General features: G+C 36.7%; 1 protein-coding gene across 2 annotated transcripts in view; it reads right to left on the reverse strand.

The window, feature by feature from the left end:
* Positions 1–19,651, reverse strand: part of BID (BH3 interacting domain death agonist) — a 45,823-nt gene that overhangs the window by 3,372 nt on the left and 22,800 nt on the right. Inside the window, exons 2-5 of one of the 2 annotated variants that reach the window (XM_051961764.1) lie at positions 16,830–16,911; positions 11,457–11,652; positions 8,666–8,802; positions 1,133–1,345 (exon numbers count right to left, since the gene is read on the reverse strand). In XM_051961764.1, the coding sequence (XP_051817724.1) occupies positions 1,133–1,345; positions 8,666–8,802; positions 11,457–11,652; positions 16,830–16,838 (555 nt within the window). In that variant the 5' untranslated portion in view covers positions 16,839–16,911. Of the gene's footprint in view, positions 1–1,013; positions 1,346–8,665; positions 8,803–11,456; positions 11,653–16,829; positions 16,912–19,651 lie in introns of those variants that run through there. The other variant, XM_051961763.1, reaches the window with a different exon arrangement.

Below are 19,651 nucleotides of genomic sequence, written 5' to 3' on the forward strand. Positions count from 1 at the left end.
ATCGATGGTCAGAATGGAAAAAAAGCATTCTAGGTATGGGGAACAGCCAGAGAAAATCCATGAACCAAACATTACATCTCTCAGCTCTGGGAATTTTCTCTGATAGGGAGGAGTCCGGAATGACTCTAGATTTTGAGCCTAAGGAACCAGAAGACTGGCATTCCCCTCCATTATATAGCCCACTTACTAGTCAGAAGCTAGGAGAGGAGAAGGTCTAGGGGAGAAGTTCATGAGTCTTTTAGACATACTAAACTGAATTTAAAATATACTTCTGTCTACTCAATAAACTACTTGTCCCCTTTTATCTCCAGGGCCCAATATAAAGTCCTCTATTTGGCATTTTTAAAGCCTTTCACAGCCAGGCCCCTTCCAATCTTTCCAGTCTTACACTTTATTCCACTTCAAGATCCAGCTATAATAGACTACTTGCTGTCCCTTGCACATGACATCATCTTCTGGCTGTTTTTGCACTGATGGCACATTATTCCCTCAACATTTCCTAGGCCCTTTAGGTATACTTCGATGATATTCAGACTACCCTGATGCTTACCATGAAGCATCCTCTCTTCAATCAGTGCTTTCATTTCCTTCAACCCTATCTTAAAAGTATTCTTCACCTCCATTTCTTGGAATCCCTGGTTTTCTTCTGGATTTAGTTCAAATTCCTACTGTAAGTGGGTTTTCCTAGGTCCCTCCAACTGCTAGAACCTTCCCCTCAAAATTACATGCCACTGTATTTATCTTGCCTGTACCTAGTAACTTATTTCTTCCATTAGAATGTCTTCTGTGAAGAAGGGAACAGCTTTTGCTTTTCCTTGTATCTCTAACACAATACAGTGCCTGGCAAATAGTGAGATTTTAATAGAAGCTTGTTGCCCGACCACCACATGCTAAATACTTAATACATTTTCATTCATTCATTCAGTCATTTGTTCATTCATTTCTCTAAACCAATAGAAGCTAGGCTCTCATTTTTCAAGAATAAGGATAATCAGCTCAGATTTGTCCTGTCATTTGGTTTGGTAATTCTTAGGTTATTTATGAAAACGGGTATGTAGAGAAGTCACCATGAGATGACCACAGTAATCTGTGGGTAAGACACAGTAAGATACATGATGGCCCTGGAACTTACATTTCTGATTAAGTTCCTTATGTAGGTAATAAGGTTCTGATTTATGTAATCTACGGTGATGTAAAAGATGCTTCGGAACAAGGATGGAGCATGAGTCATAACTTTTTTAGCCAACAGCATTGCTAGCAATAATTGAGCCTTCTCTCGCTCAAGGTCCAGAGGAATTGTTTGCATCATTTGTTCCATAGCAGCATCCAGGAATCTCTTCTTGTCCTAAAGGATTGAGGAGAAAAAAAGGTAGAAAAAAATCAGAACTTTTTTAACCAATATTTTTTCCTCCAAAAGGCACAAAGAAAGGTATCTAATAAACAAGAAGTACACTTCAGTCATAGCAAGTGGATATCAAAGACTCACAATGCTTGTGAGAAATTGAAAAAGAAACCAAAAAAAAAAAAAAATCCCAACAACTACAATGTAGTTTCATAGAAATTAGTCTTTGACAAAGATCTTAGATCATATATCTCCAGATAGCTAAGTGGCCTTAATGTAGGAAGTCACATTAAAATCTAAAAACAAACAAACCCACCACCAAACATTCATGTGTTCATTTTACATTCAATTTTATTTTTAATCCTGAATTTTCTCTTCCATCCAGAAGAAAAACAAAATCCACTATAGAGGTGCATTGTCACACAGAACAATTATCTGCATTAACTATGTCCAAAAAAAAAAAAAAAATACTTCAAAATGTCCATGAACTCTATCTGGAGGTTCCACTAAAAAAAAAAAAAAAAAAAAAAAAAAAGGTAGAATAAAGTGTGACACCTTTCATATCCATGAATAGAGGAAAATTTTATCAAAGTATAACAATGATCATAACAGATAAGATAATTTTGAGTACATAAAACTAAAGAGCTTTTGCATAAACAAAATAAATTATCTAGAAAAATAAAATAAGCTCTTAAAATGGGAAATCTTTATGTCATAATATCCGTTTCAGAGAACTGATACAAATACTTAAAGATAAAAAATAAAGCAAAACCATTTCCCAATAAATAGTCAGCTACTGATAGGAAGTTGCTTTTTTTTTTTTTAATTTCATATGCTTGGATTTAATATCAATTTCATTTTTAAATAGTATGCTTTCCCTCTGCCCCACCCATCCAGTCCTTCCTTGCAATAAGGAGTAAAAAAAAAAAAAGAGAAAGCACTTTTAGCAAAATCAACACATAAACAATGCATTAAATATTCCACTACCTTCCCCTCTCCCTTTTACAAAGAAGAGAGATAAGTATATTTTCTCAACTCTATTTCAGGGCCTCACTTAATCACTAGTACAAAGCATTCAGTTTAATTTTATTTTATGTAGCTTTTAAAGACTGAAATGTGAACAAATACTCCAAATATTAATAAAATGTGAATTAACCTAAGTTTTGCCTTATGCTCATGAGAATGGTAAAGATGACAACATGCAAAAATGGCAAATGTTGGAGATGTGGAAAGGCATGTCCCCACTAATATACATATGTAAGGCCAAGCTTTTGTCTAATGGTTCTAGAAAACAACTTGGAACTGTCCTAAAAAAAAATCACTAAGCTATAGTTCATGATATTGATATTCAGCTTGTACTTCAAGAAGATCAGAGAGAGACTGGTCCTTTGCAAAAACATTTAAAACAGCATATTTAAAAATAAAATTATATTGATGTCATTTTATACAATTTTAAATTATCTACATCTTCCCCTTCCATAGATTCATTTCTTATTAGCAGAGATTCTTAACTTGGTAACTATGAACTTTTTTTTTTTAATTTAAATTTTATTTTATTTAATAATAACTTTGTATTGACAGAATCCATGCCAGGGTAATTTTTTTTACAACATTATCCCTTGCACTCGCTTATGTTTCGTTTTTTCCCCTCCCTCCCCCCACCCCCCCAGATGGCAAGCAATCCTATATATGTTAAATATGTTGCAGTATATCCTAGATACAATACATATTTGCAGAACCGAACAGTTCTCCCACTGCACAGGGAGAATTGGATTCAGAAGGTAAAAATAACTCGGGAAGAAAATAAAAAATGCAAATAGTTCACATTCATTTCCCAGTATTCCTTCTTTGGGTGTAGCTGTTTCTGTCCATCATTGAAACTCAGTTAAGTCTCTTTGTCATAGAAATCCACTTCCATCAGAATACATCCTCATACAATATCGTTGTCGAAGTGTATAATGATCTCCTGGTTCTGCTCATCTCACTTAGCATCAGACCATGTAGGTCTCTCCAAGCCTCTCTGTATTTATCCTGCTGGTCATTCCTTACAGAACAATAATATTCCATAACATTCATATACCACAATTTACCCAGCCATTCTCCAATTGATGGGCATCCATTCACTTTCCAGTTTCTAGCCACTACAAACAGGGCTGCCACAAACATTTTGGCACATACAGGTCCCTTTCCCTTTTTTAGTATCTCTTTGGGGTATAAGCCCAGTAGAAACACTGCTGGATCAAAGGGTATGCACAGTTTGATAACTTTTTGGGCATAATTCCAGATTGCTCTCCAGAATGATTGGATTCGTTCACAACTCCACCAACAATGCATCAGTATCCCCGTTTTCCCATATCCCCTCCAACATTCATCATTATTTTTTCCTGTCATCTTAGCCAATCTGACAGGTGTGTAGTGATATCTCAGAGTTGTCTTAATTTGCATTTCTCTGATCAATAGTGATTTGGAACACTCTTTCATGTGAGTGGTAATAGTTTCAATTTCTTCATCTGAAAATTGTCTGTTCATATCCTTTGACCATTTATCAATTGGAGAATGGCTTGATTTTTTTATAAATTTGAGTCAGTTCTCTATATATTTTGGAAATGAGGCCTTTATCAGAACCTTTAATTGTAAAGATGTTTTCCCAGTTTGTTGCTTCCCAGTTACTAATCTTGTTTGCATTCGTTCTGTTTGTACAAAGGCTTTTTAATTTGATATAATCAAAATTTTCTATTTTGTGATTGGTAATGGTCTCTAGTTCATCTTTGGTCACAAATTTCTTTCTCCTCCACAAGTCTGAGAGATAAACTATCCTATGTTCGTCCAATTTATTTATAATCTCGTTCTTTATGCCTAGGTCATGGACCCATTTTGATCTTATCTTGGTATGTGGTGTTAAGTGTGGGTCCTTGCCTAATTTCTGCCATACTAATTTCCAGTTATCCCAGCAGTTTTTATCAAATAATGAAATCTTATCCCAAAATTTAGAATCTTTGGGTTTGTCAAACACTAGATTGCTATAGGGTAACTATGAACTTTTTAAAGAAATTATATTTTTATCTATTTGATATTTTATTTGATTTCCAGATTCTCTTCCTTCCTCTGTCCCACCTCCTCCCCCCCAAGTGGGAAGATACATGTGTGAAGTTATGCAAAACATTTTCAAAAAAGTGATGTTGCAAAGGAAAACATAGATTCCCCCCCAATAAAAAAAATCCTCAAGAAAAATAAAGTTTTCTAGGTATAGATATCATCCTTTATCATAAATCCTTCAGAATACTTTTAGATCACCATATTGCTGAGAATAGCAAAGTTATTCACAATTGATCATCCCACAACACTGCTATTACTTTGGACACAGTACATTTCACTTTGCTTGAGCTCATGGGGGACTTTCCAAGTTCTTTCGAGAGTATCCTGCTCATCATTTCCCATAGAACAATAACATTCTATTCTAATCACATATTACAATTTATTCAGCTATTTCCCAATTAATTCAATTTCCAATTCTTTGCCCTGAGAAAAGAGTGGTTGGAAATATTTTTGTACACGTAAGTCCTTTCCCTTTAAAAAAGAAAAATCGCTTTTGGGACACATGCCTGGTAGAGGTATTATTAGGTCAAAGGATATATTTAATTTTATAGACCTTTAGGCATAGTTCCAAACAGCTCTACAGAGTGGTTGAATCAGCCCATGAACTTATCTTTAAAAAACATTTTGATAACTGCATTTCAATATAAATAGCTTTATTTAATAGTCTATGTGTTTTATTTATTATTCTGAGAAGGGCTTCACCAGCCTGCCAAAGGGATCTATGACAAAAATGGTTAAAAACTTCTACTCAAAAAAGAAAAAATTAAGCACAACTAACTTACATATTCAGACTAAACTAATTCCTTAGTTATTAACCTATAACCCTGTCATCCTACTATGCCTTTATTCCTGTGATTCTGAATCCAGTCTGTCATTCAACTCCATTCTCATTCTCCCTCAGACTGATCCCTTGTTCCAATTTCTTTCCCCTCTGCCCCCAACTCATCATCCCAGGAATAGAGTTTTTTAACTTCACTATCTTCTACTATTGAATGCAGATCTTTTCTATCTCATCATGGCTATTTGTGGTTAGATTCTGATTCTCCCTATTTGTTTTGGCTTATTATTATAGTTGAGCTTTTTAATTGGATGGCGTAGGGGGTGATGTCCAGGCTTCCAGTTTTTCCTATTGTTGTTTTTAAGCACTGTCTGGGGGCCTGACCTCCCACAATCCTCTCCAGCCCTAAGCCACAGCCAGGGCCAGCCAAGGACCCCGCCACAAGTCCTCCTCCTTGTGGTCCTTCCTGCAGCTACAAATTTCTGAACCTTCTACCTGGAAACAAAATCGGGAACTCGGCTCTCCTACAATTGCCCATGTTAGCAAGGTGCCGCCCCATCACCGTACATATACTTGTTCCTTCCAATCCACAGCTGCAGGCCAGGACCATGTCTGCTCAGGAGAGCTCTGCTGTTGCTGAGAATTTTTCGAATCTTTCCCTATTCCGCTGACTGACCCTCACAGACTGACAGGTGAAAGTTCCTGAAGCTGAGGCTGCCTCCCAGACCAGCTGCCTCCAGGATTTGTGGTCTATTAATTGTGGGAGTCTACCTGGAGTTGTCTGCACTTCGATTGGGCTAACTCTCCAACACTAGAAAGGCTGGTTTTTCCAGAGATCCTCTTAAATTATCTTAGGAGGACAACTGTTTTACCCCAATTTTCATTTATTTCCTGCCTCTCTAAGTTTACTTTGAAGTGACATTTTGACTTGTTTATGGAAGAAAATTGGAGAGTCTGGTATTTTCTGATCTACTGTATATCTTCCCAGAATTCTGTAACCCACTTCACAATTCATGGTATGAATGATATGTAAATTTCTGCTTCTAGAAATGAAGCAAAAAGGTGGATCGAGACAATATTCTTCTTACTATTATTACTATCTCAACTCCCATTTTGGAAGACTCCTCTGTATAAGGAACTTTTAAAATTGTGTATGGTTTGTTTCAATCCTTTTTATTTATATGAAGAGTCAAGCACAGCCACTTGTTCAAACTGCAATAGGTTTTATGCTCCCTAACTTCTGCACAAGATTTTTTTCCTCCACTCCCCAGCATCCTCCACTTCTAAGAGTCTTTTTTTGAGAAAGTGGTTCAAAGGGGACTAGCTAGATGGCGCAGTGGATAGAATGCCAGTCCTAAAGTACAGGACCTGAGTTCAAATCTGAACTCAGACACTTAATACTTCCCAGCTGTGTGATCCTGGGCAAGTCACTTAATCCCAATTGTCTCAGAATAAAAAGGGAAAAAAAAAAAAAAAAGAAATTGAAAGTGGTTCAAAGGATATTTATTTATATCCAAACTGATCAGCCTGACATCCTGAGATCATTGATCAAAGACTTGGAGCTGAAGAGATCAATGAATGGATGGAACCACAGCTTAGGGATAAGGGATGAAAGTAACTGACAACAGAGAGAAGGCAGAGTTCTTTTGGTTCTCATCTACATGTTTTCCCAGTGGGTGGCCCAGTCAAGGCAAGAAGACTTGAATTCAGATCTGACCTTGGATAGTTACTAGCTTTGTGATGCTGAGACAAGTCATTTAACCCAGTTTGCCTCAGTTTCCTTATCTGTAAAATGGGAATAATAGTAGCACCTACCTCCTAGAGTTGTTGTGAGAATCACAAATGAGGTTACATACATACAACACTATAATAAAAGTAACCAAGAAGAATAAGAGATTACTTCGATGCTTTTGATGAGTTCAAGTCACTAGATAACCTGCATTTCTGCTATAATGAAGAACTAGAAGATGTGATAACTGAGATGCTATCAGTAGTCTCTGAAAGACTCCAGAGAATAGAAGAAGCACAGAAGGATTTTTAAAAGGTAAACGTTTAGATTTTTCCAAAGGGGAAAATTTGAATTCTGCAAATTGTATAGACTTCAATTTCTGACAAAATTCTAGAACCTATTATTATTGTGGGAATGAGTAATAAAAACAAAACAAAACAAAAAACCCTACACAAGAGAGAAATCCAGCCAGCATGGCTTTATCAGAAAAAAGTGATACTACTCTAGACTTTAGTTCCCTTTTTAGCAGTTCCTAGATTGCCACATCAGAGCATTACAGATTTCATAAAGGCACCAAAACCTCATTTTATTTTTTTCTCCTGAGGCAACTGGGGTTAAGTGACTTGCCCAGGTCACACAGCTAGGACATGTTGAGTGTCTGAGATCAGATTTGAACTCAGGTCCTCCTGATTTCAGGTTTGGTGCTGTATCCACTACACCAAAGTTCCCTCAAAACTTCGGAAAATGGGCATTGGATGGCAATCTAGTTAGGTAGACTCCAAGCTTGTTGACTGGCATATCCTAAAGAGTGATCATCAATAGCACTAAGCCACCATGGCTCTAGAGGAGCACTCCATGATTTTCCTTTGGCCATATGCTGTTTAACATTTCTTAATGATGACTTAGAAAAGGGAGTATATGACATATCTAGAAAATCTGAGGATAACAGAACAAGCAAAGGGTAACTAAGCATTAGATGACAGAATTGGGATCCCAAAAGATCTCCAAATCCTGGAATTCTGGCTCAGATCTAATAAAATGAAATGTAATAAAGATAAATGTAAAAGTTTATACTTGGGCTCAGTAAATCATCTTCAAAATACAAAACAGAGAAAGAAGGCATCCGAGATAGCAGTCCATTTCCAAAATATCTCTAAATTTTAATGTCTTGACAGCTCAATATGAGCCAACAGTTTGACATAGCAGATAAAAATATTAATGGTTGTATTCAGACTACATTCAGTGCCATAGTGCTCAGAGATTAAATAAGACAGTATTTGTAAAATGCTTAGCACTGAGCCAGGCACATAGCAAGCACTTTATAAAATGAGCTATTTTTACTGTTATTATTTTTATTATTACTAATATCCAGGACTGGAGAAGTAACAGTTTTCTATGCTTTGCCTGAGTAAGATCACTCTGGAAACTATGTATGGGGAAAGAGATTGATAAACTAGGAACATCTAGAAAAAAGGCAATCAGGATGTTCCAAGCTCGGCATCCCAAGCTCCATGAGAATCACCTGAAGGAATATTCCATCTTTCCCATATCTTTCAGTCCCAAGTACTACTGGCGAGAACTTTATCTGAACCAACTAGCAGAATGTGGGCAGGCCAGGCTGGAACTAAATAAATTCATATAAAGCCATCTTGATTTCTTAGAACTAATGATGATAAACAGAATGTTTTCACCAATGAGCACAAAAGTTTTATTTCCTTACCTCAGCTGGCAGATTAATATTTCTGAACTGCTGGATCAGGTTATCCACCAACCTGGGCTGGATGCTACTGTCTATCTTGTCCCCAATCTGGGCAAGGTGTGTCGCTATGCGCTGCAGAACTTCTTGGCTTTCTGAATCTGATTTCACAAATAGCCAAATTAGAGAGTTAGCTTTATTTGCCTGTCAACAACAAAAAACTTTCCTATTTGTAACAGGTCAGGCTGCCTATTTCAGCTCTTATTTATACAATATTTCTTGAACTAATTCACAAAGACTAAGGGGAGGTTATTAGGGAGGCGGGGAGGCTTAGTTAATTAACAACATAGGTGACCAAGGGAAGGGTACTAAATCTAGTAAAAAAACATGAATGTGAGGAAGGTTCAGGAGAAGAAATTGATTGATGATGTGAATCTCTCCCTGAATTTAGCCAAAATCAGATGGTTAACATCTTCATGTGGGGATAGTAGAACACTCCTAGCATTCTGAATGTCTGGGGCTGGGTGACATGTGGACTTCTCATTCTGAGTACTCATGCAGACTAAGTAGAGTTAACTACCAGTGTACCACTTGTTTCTTTCCCATAGAATCTATTCCGCCACCAACACTCCTATCTTTGTATAACAAGTGTTTCACAAGCATTTCTGGCGGTCCTTCTGAGAACAGTTTTGGGACAGAATTGGTGAAGAAAGACAACGTTAACCCCACCAAATGCTTTTCAGGAACACTCTGGACCAAATTTGACCTTAGAAATTAAGAGTTATAGTTATAGAGGTGGGGGTCTAGCTCAGTATGAAGCAAGGTTGGAAAAAGAGAAAAAACTAAGAGTCCTGAATGAGGAGCAGATCCAGCTACTGAGGAAGGAGAATCTGCAAAGGAGAACAATGCTGTTTTCCTATTTTTAAGGAAATTTTTCTTTCTTTCTTTCTGAATAGAAAAGCTACAATTGTCTGGTCTTTGAGTACGTTAAGGACAATTATCCTTCTCTGTCAGCAAAACAGTAGAAGAGTCCTTGATTATGTTCTAGCTCTTTCCAACAGGAAGTGCCAACAGGCTTTGAGATATGAGATGTCTTGATATACACAAGAAAGAAATGCAGACTCACACTCTGAATTACGATGAAATTAGGGACCAGCAGTTTTAGGGCTCCTGTGATTATATCGAGACAGGTAAGGGAAGGGAGGATCATTCACCTAATCCAGAAATACCCAGCTGACACAGCTTTAAATTCTAATACACTTTGCTCACAATAACACTATGAAACAGGTAGTGGAGGAATTTTTATTTTTTCTTTATTTACTTTTACTTATTTTTATTTCATTTTATTTCACTTATTTTTAGTTTTTTATTTTATTTATTTTTATACCTCTTTTTAAACTTTATTTTATTTTACTCATTTTTTTTAACCTCAAAATGCACAGAATTTAACTGACAACTCATTTGTTCAGCCTCATGACTAGCAAGTAAAAGGGTCTTTACCAGAACACCATCAGTCTGCTGTCCTTTTCGCTATACTACAATGACATAAAAAAGATGATGAGTCATCCTGAGATTGTTTTGGAGGATCACTGATGGCCCAAGCAGTGCTGGTCACTAGATCTCCTCCCTGCCCATAATATGTTCAAGCTGTTAGGTTATCCTATGCAATGTCAAATGGATTATCTATCAAAAGTAATAAATAATCCATTCCTGAGAACATTCTGAGGAGGGGTTGAATATAAGCTAAACACCACGATATCTAAAAGCCCAGAGACAAAAATTGGGAATATAACATTTGAAATGGAAAAAAAAAATTGTAATTGACAAGAAACCTCATTTTTCTTTTCTCCAACAATCTAACTTTTTTTTTAGTATCCAATCTCTGATCATGGGGCTGGTGGGAATGGGAAGTTCAGAAACATCAAAGGTAAAAGCTTGAGAAGTGAACTCTCAGGGTAAGAGAATATTGATTTTTTTTTTTTTTGGCGGGGAGAAGAAGAAAGACACATTCATTGTTAAATGACTTGCCAGGGTCCCATGAATATTAAGTGTCTCAGGCTGATTTTGAGGTCTAGTAATTCTGATTCCAGGGCCGGTTGCTCTAACCATTGCACCACCTAACTACCCTTTTGATTTTTTTTTTTTTAAGGTTTTTCTTTTTTCATTTTAAAAGTAGAGAAAATGTGGGACCTACTGGACAAGGAATTAAGAGACCCACTTCTCTCTAGCTTTTCTTATTGTTCAGTCACTTTTCAGTTAATTCTGACTTTTTGTGACCCATTTGATTTTTTTTTGTTTTTGGTTTGTTTGTTTTTTTGGCAAGAAGGCTAGAATAAGTTGCAATTTCCTACTCCAGCTTATTCTGCAGATAAGAAAACTGAGGCAAATGGGATTAAATGACCTGCCCAGGGTCACACAGCTAGTAAGTGTTTGAGGCTGGATTTGAACTCAGGACTTCCTGATTCCTGGACAGATGCTCCATCCACTGCCTCTCTCACTAACTATAACTATGTAATTAATCAATCCATAAGTATTTGCTAAGTACCTACTACAGAATGCCATGCATTGTGATAGATATATAAATAAATACAAAGCATGCAACAAACAGCTTATGTTTGTTAACCTTCCTCAGAGTCTTTCCTCATCTGCAAAATAGGAAAAAAACCTGTTGACTTTTTCAATCAAAGTTTTTGTGGGATCAAAGGAGAAAGCATATGTGAGAATGTGAGGCAGTGATTTTGTAAGACATACCCCCCAGGAAGTCTGCGCTATTCTCCGACTAGCCTGGAAAAAGGAGTCAGGACAAGAAGCCTACCTAAGACCTCCTCTCTGGACATGTCAAAATAGCACCGATTGCCATCTGTTTGCAGCTCATATTCCTGCTCCGAACAGCCGTTCTTGGAGACAAACACGGCCAGCTCACTGTCCAGCTCCTTCAGCTCCTTTTGGAAAAGGTTGTTACCGGAACATTGTAGGAAGTTGTACAGCAGCAAGCTGGTCTGTCCATTATCCTTGGAGCAACACAGAAACCAATTAGCAAATGGTCTGGCACTGGAACATCCTTTAGGTATTAGTTAACACCTAATTGCAGAGGAGAAAATGCCACACGATTAGCCTTCAAAAGTATTTGCTCACTTGCCCAAAAGGTCTCAAATGTTCTCTCAATATCAGTTTTAAACAAAAGTGCGCTAAGAGTTTTGGGACAAACAGTGTAAGTTCTTAGCCAGGAGGGTGTGAGTCTGTTTAGCTTGCTCAATACATACCCTGAAATGACTGGGTGACAGAAAAGTTTTTCAGGTCTCTGTAGAACCTCTAGACAGGTTATTCATTATCTTTACCTAAGTAAATCTTGTGGACTTATCTCTTTAACTGCTAGCACCTCTTCATATCCTGGAAAGTAAAAATATTAACAATATACTTTCCACTTCCTTCTAATATCTAGTTCTGTTGATGGAACCAACATTCTCAGGATCACAGAAGTTTTTAATTTCAGAGTCATCTTTGATCTTTCTTTGTCCCTCAGTCTGAATAGCCAATTAGCTGCCAAGTCCACAATCTCTCTCAGATATGTTCCCTTTTTCATATTCATTCTTCAACTACCTTAATTCAGGCCTTCATTTCCTGTTGCATAAACTAGTGGTCTCCAAATTTTTTCACCATATTCCCCATCAATAAAAAATTATTGAACATGCATCCATGATGCATTTACTTATCAATAAATTAAATGCATGTACTAGTACATTAATAATTTTGAACATTATAAAACATAAAAATGAAATTTTAAAAAAGGATTATATGAAGATAAAATAATACTTGATCCTAGGATCAATAGGGAACCATAGGAGTTTTTTGAGGAAGGAAATGGTGAAACCTTTACTTCCAGAAAATCACTTTGGCAGCTGAATAGAAGGTAGATCAGAGTGGGGAGAGACAAGTTATGTAGGTTAATGAGGAGGCTATTAGAGTAGTTTTAGGCAAGAAGATGAGGAGCACAGAGAGAATTGGTTGTATGAGTATAGAGAAGGGGACATTATGTATGAGAAATGTTATAAAGATAAAAGGATAATATGCTGAATGAGGATGACAGTATCTCTAACAGTAATAGAAGAGTTGAAAAGAGGGGATAATTTTAGGGGAAAAGATGAATTCTGATTTAGTCACAATGAATTTAAGATGCTTGTGACATCCAGTTTTAGATGTCCAAAATACAGTTGGTTATAAAGGACTGGAACTTAGGAGAGAAACTAGAGCTATGTAAACAAATCTGGGAATCATTTGTACAGAAATTATTGAACTAATGGGAGCTGATGAGATCACCAAATGAGATCATACAGAAAGAAGAGCAGAGAGTCCAGGATGGAGCCGCAGGCAACATGAACAGATGGAAACATGGTAAAGAGCAATGTCACCGCACCACAGAGAATAAGAGAATTCAGAAGATGATCACCAGTTTCAATTGCTACAGAAAAGTCAAGAAAAATGAAGACTGAGAAAAGGGCATTAGATTTGCTAATTAAGAGATCATTGGAAATTTTGAAGAAAATTATTTCAATTGAGCAGGGCATCAAGAATAAGGAGGATGTTTGAATACCTATGAAAATGGAAGAATGATGTCCTTCATGGAAACAAGGGAGTTCAGAAAAACATTAAGATTTTTTTTCTCTAACTTTATTTTTAAATTTTTTTTTAATTAAAGCTTTTTATTTTTCAAAACAGTGGACAATTCTTCAAGATTAGCCCTTGCAAAACCCTGTGTTTCAATTTTCCCCCCTTCTCCTATGCCCTCCTCTAAATGGCAAGTAGTCCAATATATGTTAAATATAGTAGAAATATAAAACAGTTTTTTTTTTTTTTTTTTGGTAAAGATAATAAAAAGTGTGTTGGAGGGTAGACCTTATTTCCTGGTCACTGTCGGAGAGCATAAAGCCTGTTTACTGTGGTTATCTAGGGAATAAGATGTGAGATAATTGAAAGGGAAAAGTAAGGGTAGAAAAAATTTGCTTATGTAGCTTTTAATGGAGTCTGAGCCAGATTAAGCCAGGGGGGGAAGAATTGGGGGGAATGTTGAAAGGGATAGTATTGAGTGGGCAATAAGTCTAACTTGGATAATCTCATCAGATTAATCACCTATTCCTTTGGGTTGAATCTCTACTGCATTGAGTCTCTACTGTGACCTAAATTATTGTAATGGCCCCCTCAAATGATCTTTCTGTCTCCATTTTGTTCACTCATCCTTCCACCATTTATACTGCTGCTTGAGTAACAATTCTCTAATATTACTTTTCTACTCAAAATCCTGTGGTTCCCCATTTACTGCTATCAATCAATAAACTATTGAGTATTTATTGAGTGCTTACTATATTCCAGGAACTATACTAAGTACTGGAGATACAAGAGCAAGAGAGGCAACATGCAAAAAAAAGGCAAAGAAATAAGCATTTTTATATAGTGCCTACTCTGTGCCAGTCACTGGGTAAAAATAATAATGCACTTTTTTTTCTCTTTTACTACTTCTTTTTTCTTTATAAAGAAGAAGCAGAGGAATAAAAAGAGAATGGAGGAGAATATGATGGAAGGAGATTATAACACTATATTGTTATACAATTAACAATTATAATTGTGACTCTCATTTCCCTTCTAATATTAAATGCACTGATTGTGTTTGCTCAAAAACTTCATAATTTTTTGTGTAATCAAAAACATTCATGATGTCTTTTATGATTATCTTTATGCTTTGTTTGCTTCAGAAGTCCTTATTCAGCCCTTTCCAATTGCTCAAGTGTGCTTTCATTTCTATATTCCTACATCTCCTTTTTTAGGGGTGAGGTGGGGACGAGAATTTCAACAATCTTAGCTCTCTCTGGCTGGATAGGCTGGCTTTTGCTTTGTCTCGTATGCTACTTTTGTATTATTGTTCCGGTCCACATATTGTGTCTGACACATTCTTTGGCTTTTGAGTACTAATTTTGACTAACTCTCTGATCCTTTCTCCTTTCATAATCATCAAATGGGAGCTGGTACCACCTTTTGAGAGATCAGAGAAAATACTGGTCTAGCTCTATTCTAGTCTACTTCTTCCTAGGCACTGTGCATCTCTCATCCTGGGTAGTCATCTGGTGGGAGCTGGCTTTGTCCCCTAACGTAGCTCTGAGGAGAGCCTGAGTACCAATTTCTTGGAGAGCCCTAAGGCATATGGGCTGTCCTCCCTCTCAGTGAGGAAGGTTAGGATGGCTCTGTCCCCTGCTACAACTCCATCAGGCCAGGGCTGAGATCTCAATATCTTCCAGCCTCTTTTACTTTCCTGGCTTTGGTTCCCCCTGCCCAGAACTGGAGGTTTCTGGTACTATTCTTGAGCAGTCCCACTAGGAGAGAAGGAAGCTGGCTGGCTAATATGTTTCTTTTTGATTTTATTAATCCTTGTCTCATCTGATGCAATTTTTGTGCCATATTCTTTACATTTTAGTTGTTTATTACAGTGTCCCTTGAAGACAATGAGATACTTAAAAGACATTTGTCTATATTATTAGATCTTTTTAAAAATTAAAAATTTTTTGGATGAAATGATTATAATTATTCGTACCATCTTCATCTTTTCCTTGGTACTTTCTCTCCTCTATAAATGCTAAAATGTTTTGTTTCTGTCTCAAACTTTATTTTTTCAGTGAACAAAAAATTCTATTTTTTATTCCTCCTACTTTTCTTTTCGCATGAAAAAAGAAAAACAAAATTATTATATTAAATATGCATAGTCAAGCAATAAATAATAAAAACAATAAATATGCATTGTCACTGGACTGAAGAATATCAGGAGGGGGGCTTGAGGAGTAAGAAAATTAGAAAGTGGTGGGGCATAAGTTATGGAAGAATTTGAAGACCAAATAGAGGATTTAAAATTTTGATTCTGCATGTAATAGCAAGCTGCCGTAGTTTACTGAGGAGGGGGTAACATGGCAAGGACTTCATTTTAGGAAAATAACTTCGGCAGCTGAGTGGAGAATGCACTGGGGCGGGGAGAGACTTGTGGCAAAGAAAACTTACACTTACAGGGACAGCCCAGGGATATGGAGATGAGGGATGCACCAAAGTGGAGGAAGTGTTAAGAAAAGGGGGTAATTAATATTTAAGAGAAGATACACAGCTGAAATTGGCAGACCTTGAAAACAGATTGCATGTGAGGGGTGAGAAACATTGAGGAGCTGCTGATGATATCTAAGCTGTGAGCCTAGGGGATTGAAAGGCAACAGTAACAAGGAAGTTTGGAAGTGGGGAAAGGTCATGAGTTTAGTTTTAGACATTAGGAGTCTCAAGTAAGCAATAGAATAAAGTGCCAAGGCTGAAGTCAGGAAGACCCAAGTTCAAATGTGGTCTCAGAGGTTGTTGGGAGGATCAAATGAGATAATAATTATAAAGCATTTAGCACAATACCTAATGCACAAGGAACATTATATAAATGTAACTATTATTATTACTATTACAAGACATTCAGTTTGAGATATGTAAAAAACAAATGGAGACACGAAACCGAGGTCAACAAAGAGGGCTGGATAAGTAGATAAGAGAATCATCAGCTCAGGTCTTCCAGACTTCAAAGCTAATCTTCTACCCAGCTGCAGCGCTAAGTTGTTTTTACATTGTTATCTTCTGAATATGTTTGCCATTGGAAGCTCTCTTAAGTTCTCTGTGGTTGTTATTCACTCGTGTCCTACTCTTTATAACCCTATTTGGGGTCTTCTTGGCAAAGACATTGGTGTGGTTTGTCATTTCCTTGTCTAGTTTATTTTACAAGTGAGGAAACTGAGGCAAATAGAGTTACGTGACTTGCCCAGACCACGGCTAGAAAGTGTCAAGACTGAATTTCAACTCAGGTCGCCTAGACTTCTATCCACTGTAATGTCCTCTAGCTGCTCTACTTTACAGTAAGTGCAGCTCCTTTATTATTACTTTCCTATCCCAACTAACTCAGTTAATAGCTCTGTAAACTCGAATCATAAATTTACCACCCTTTAAAAAACTACCCCACATACTTGAGAAGTAAATTAAATTAAATCCAGCTTATTTTCTAAGTACCCCCAAACAAAGTGCTCTTTCTGCTGGCAAGATTATTTCTCTAAGGTCATGTTCCTTGACAGCGAAATATATAATCCCTTGCAGGGTCAGGAGCTTTCATAAGCCAGTCCTTGGGTCTAACCTGATCCATTGTAGAGTCACTTCCGGAGAGCAGCACCTCAGTAGAATTCTCAGTGTGATCTTCCAAATGTCAGGACAGCAGACTGGAAGAGAAAATGAATATACAGGACAACAGGTGAAGAGTGAAGGAGAAAGATTTCATCCATTAGTAAAGAGATTTACTCACTGGCCCAATCAAAGGATATAATTTCATTTTCCCTTCTTTCTCTCTTTCATAAGCTACAAAAGTATTGTAATCAAATTGACGTCAAATTTAATTGTTATTTTCTCCATATGATATGTGGACATAATCTTGAATTTCCCTAGTGTTGTTTCTCTTATCTTATTATTTATCAGTTAAATTTCTATTCAATTCATTAAAAAACCCACACCCTAAATAACTGAGATTGGGGGAGGGAAGAGCAATTTGGATTCCTATAGTCCTGAATTATATATAGGATGCTTATGAAGAAATGTAATTTTATTTCTTTAAAATACCAATAGTATATACTTCAACAACAATACTATATGATGATCAATTCTGATGGACGTGGCCATACTCAGCAATGAGACGAACCAAATCAGTTCTAATGGAGCAGTAATGAACTGAACCAGCTACGCCCAGCAAAAGAACTCTGGGAGATGACTAAGAACCATTACATTGAATTCCCAATCCCTATATTTTTGCCCACCTGCATTTTGGATTTCCTTCATAGGCTAATTGTACAATATTTCAGAGTCCGATTCTTTTTGTACAGCAAAATAACGGTTTGGTCATGTATACTTATTGTGTATCTAATTTATACTCTAATACATTTAACATCTACTGGTCATCCTGTCATCTAGGGGAGGGAGTAGGGGGAAGGAGGGGAAAAATTGGAACAAAAGGTTTGGCAATTGTCAATGTTGTAAAATCACCCATACATATAACTTGTAAATAAAAAGCTATGAAATTAAAAAAAAGGAAAATAAAATAAAATAAAATACCAAAAGTAAATTAGATTGAACTAATACAAATGTTACTCAGGAGAACTTTTTCTTCTTATTACTACATTTGCATTATACAACATTCTATAACTATAACATTTTACACAGTTTTAGTCTTTTATACAATATTCAATTTACTTTTTATATCTATTGCTACATTTGATTCTCATGATAATCCTGTGAAGATAATTTTTTTTGATTTCAATCTATTATAGTAATAACAATCATATTAGGTATCTATATCATAATAGGTAGCATTTACATAGCACCTACTATATGTCAGGTAATATGCACTTTTCAAATATTTTGTCATTTTATTCTCATAACAACTTTGGGAAATAACTGCTATTATTATCCCTATTTTACAGATAAGGAAACTGAGACAGACAGAGGTTAAGAGACTTGCTCAAAGTCATGTCACTGTTTGAAATCTGGCCTTCCTGATCTCAGGCCCAGCACTTTATCCACTGTGCTATTTGGCTACCTATCATTCCATTTCTCCTTATGCTTTACCCCTAAATATATTTTTCATTCATACCAGTCCCACCACCCTCAGCACTTTTTCATTCCATCATTCCTGGTGACTTCAATTTCATCTCTTCCCAACCTCAATTCCATAGTAAAAGTGCTCAACTACACAGTATCCCCTATTCCCAAGTTCTTTTCCATCACTGTTCACGCCTTGCCAGACCTTCACCCCGGATTATCCCCACCATCCAGCAATGAACTGATGGGGCTGTATTACAAATTATCTCATTTAACTTTTACCAGGTCCTCATTACAATGGGGCAATTATTACTCCTCCCTAAATGAGTCCCTATTCTGGTCCCCCAACCTTCTCTTCCATCCTCAAACATCTCAGACCCTCTCAACAGAAAACATCGCTTTATCCATTATTGAGAAAATGGAACTCCCTCGACATCAGCCACCACCTTCTTCTTTACTCCAGTCTCCGATAACGAGCTAGAATTTCTCCTCTGTCCATGTCAACAATTCAATATACTCTAACTGCCTTTAAGATTAATTATAAGCTCTTCTTTTTAGCTTTTAAAGCCCTTCACAGACGGGCCCCAAACAATCTTCCAACCCCTCTGGGGCTAACCCCTCACTGCATTCATCAATTAGAACCAGTCATATTCAGATTCAGTGTGCTCTGTGGAGTCTTCACCCCTAAAACCAAAGTTCTTCAATACCTAGTGGTGTGTTTCCCTTTAATAATTAGTCAATGGGTACAATTAGCTTAGTTACACTGATAGCAAAAAAAAAAAAAAATACAAGGAAAACATGTGCCCAAAGCAACTTATGTTTCTCGTATTGCAGGATTTGACATGTCTTTCCCTTCTCTTGCTGCTCCCTCCCTAAGTGGGGTATCTTTGTAGAGATCCTGGTGCATGCTCCTCTCCTCATCTGGCTTCCTGAGGGCCTGACTCATTCTTGACCATATGGTACACTCTCTTCTCTAGCCAGGAGCTGTGCTTGTTTAAATAGTTTCCTCCCCCAAATTGTTCTTCCTTTTCCATTAGGGAAATTTCATTATATTTCATCAACAGAAGGCAGAGTAAAGATTAGCATTTTATTTATTTGCTCCTAACTTTCCACGATTACAAAAACTAGATGGAGGGGGAAGGAATAGAAACCACATTATACATTGCTTCCTTTCCCATATTCTATTGTCTAAAACTGACATATTTAGTCATACCAGTCCCACCACCCTCAGCATTTTTTCATTCCATCATTCCTGCTGACTTCAATTTCATCTCTTCCCAACCTTCATGCTGCCCTTCAAAGTTAGTCATTTATCACACACATAATATATGTATATATGCATATATAATATGTATGCATATATGTGTATAT

This window comes from Antechinus flavipes, chromosome 5, assembly GCF_016432865.1.
Source record: "Antechinus flavipes isolate AdamAnt ecotype Samford, QLD, Australia chromosome 5, AdamAnt_v2, whole genome shotgun sequence".
Taxonomy (NCBI): domain Eukaryota; kingdom Metazoa; phylum Chordata; class Mammalia; order Dasyuromorphia; family Dasyuridae; genus Antechinus; species Antechinus flavipes.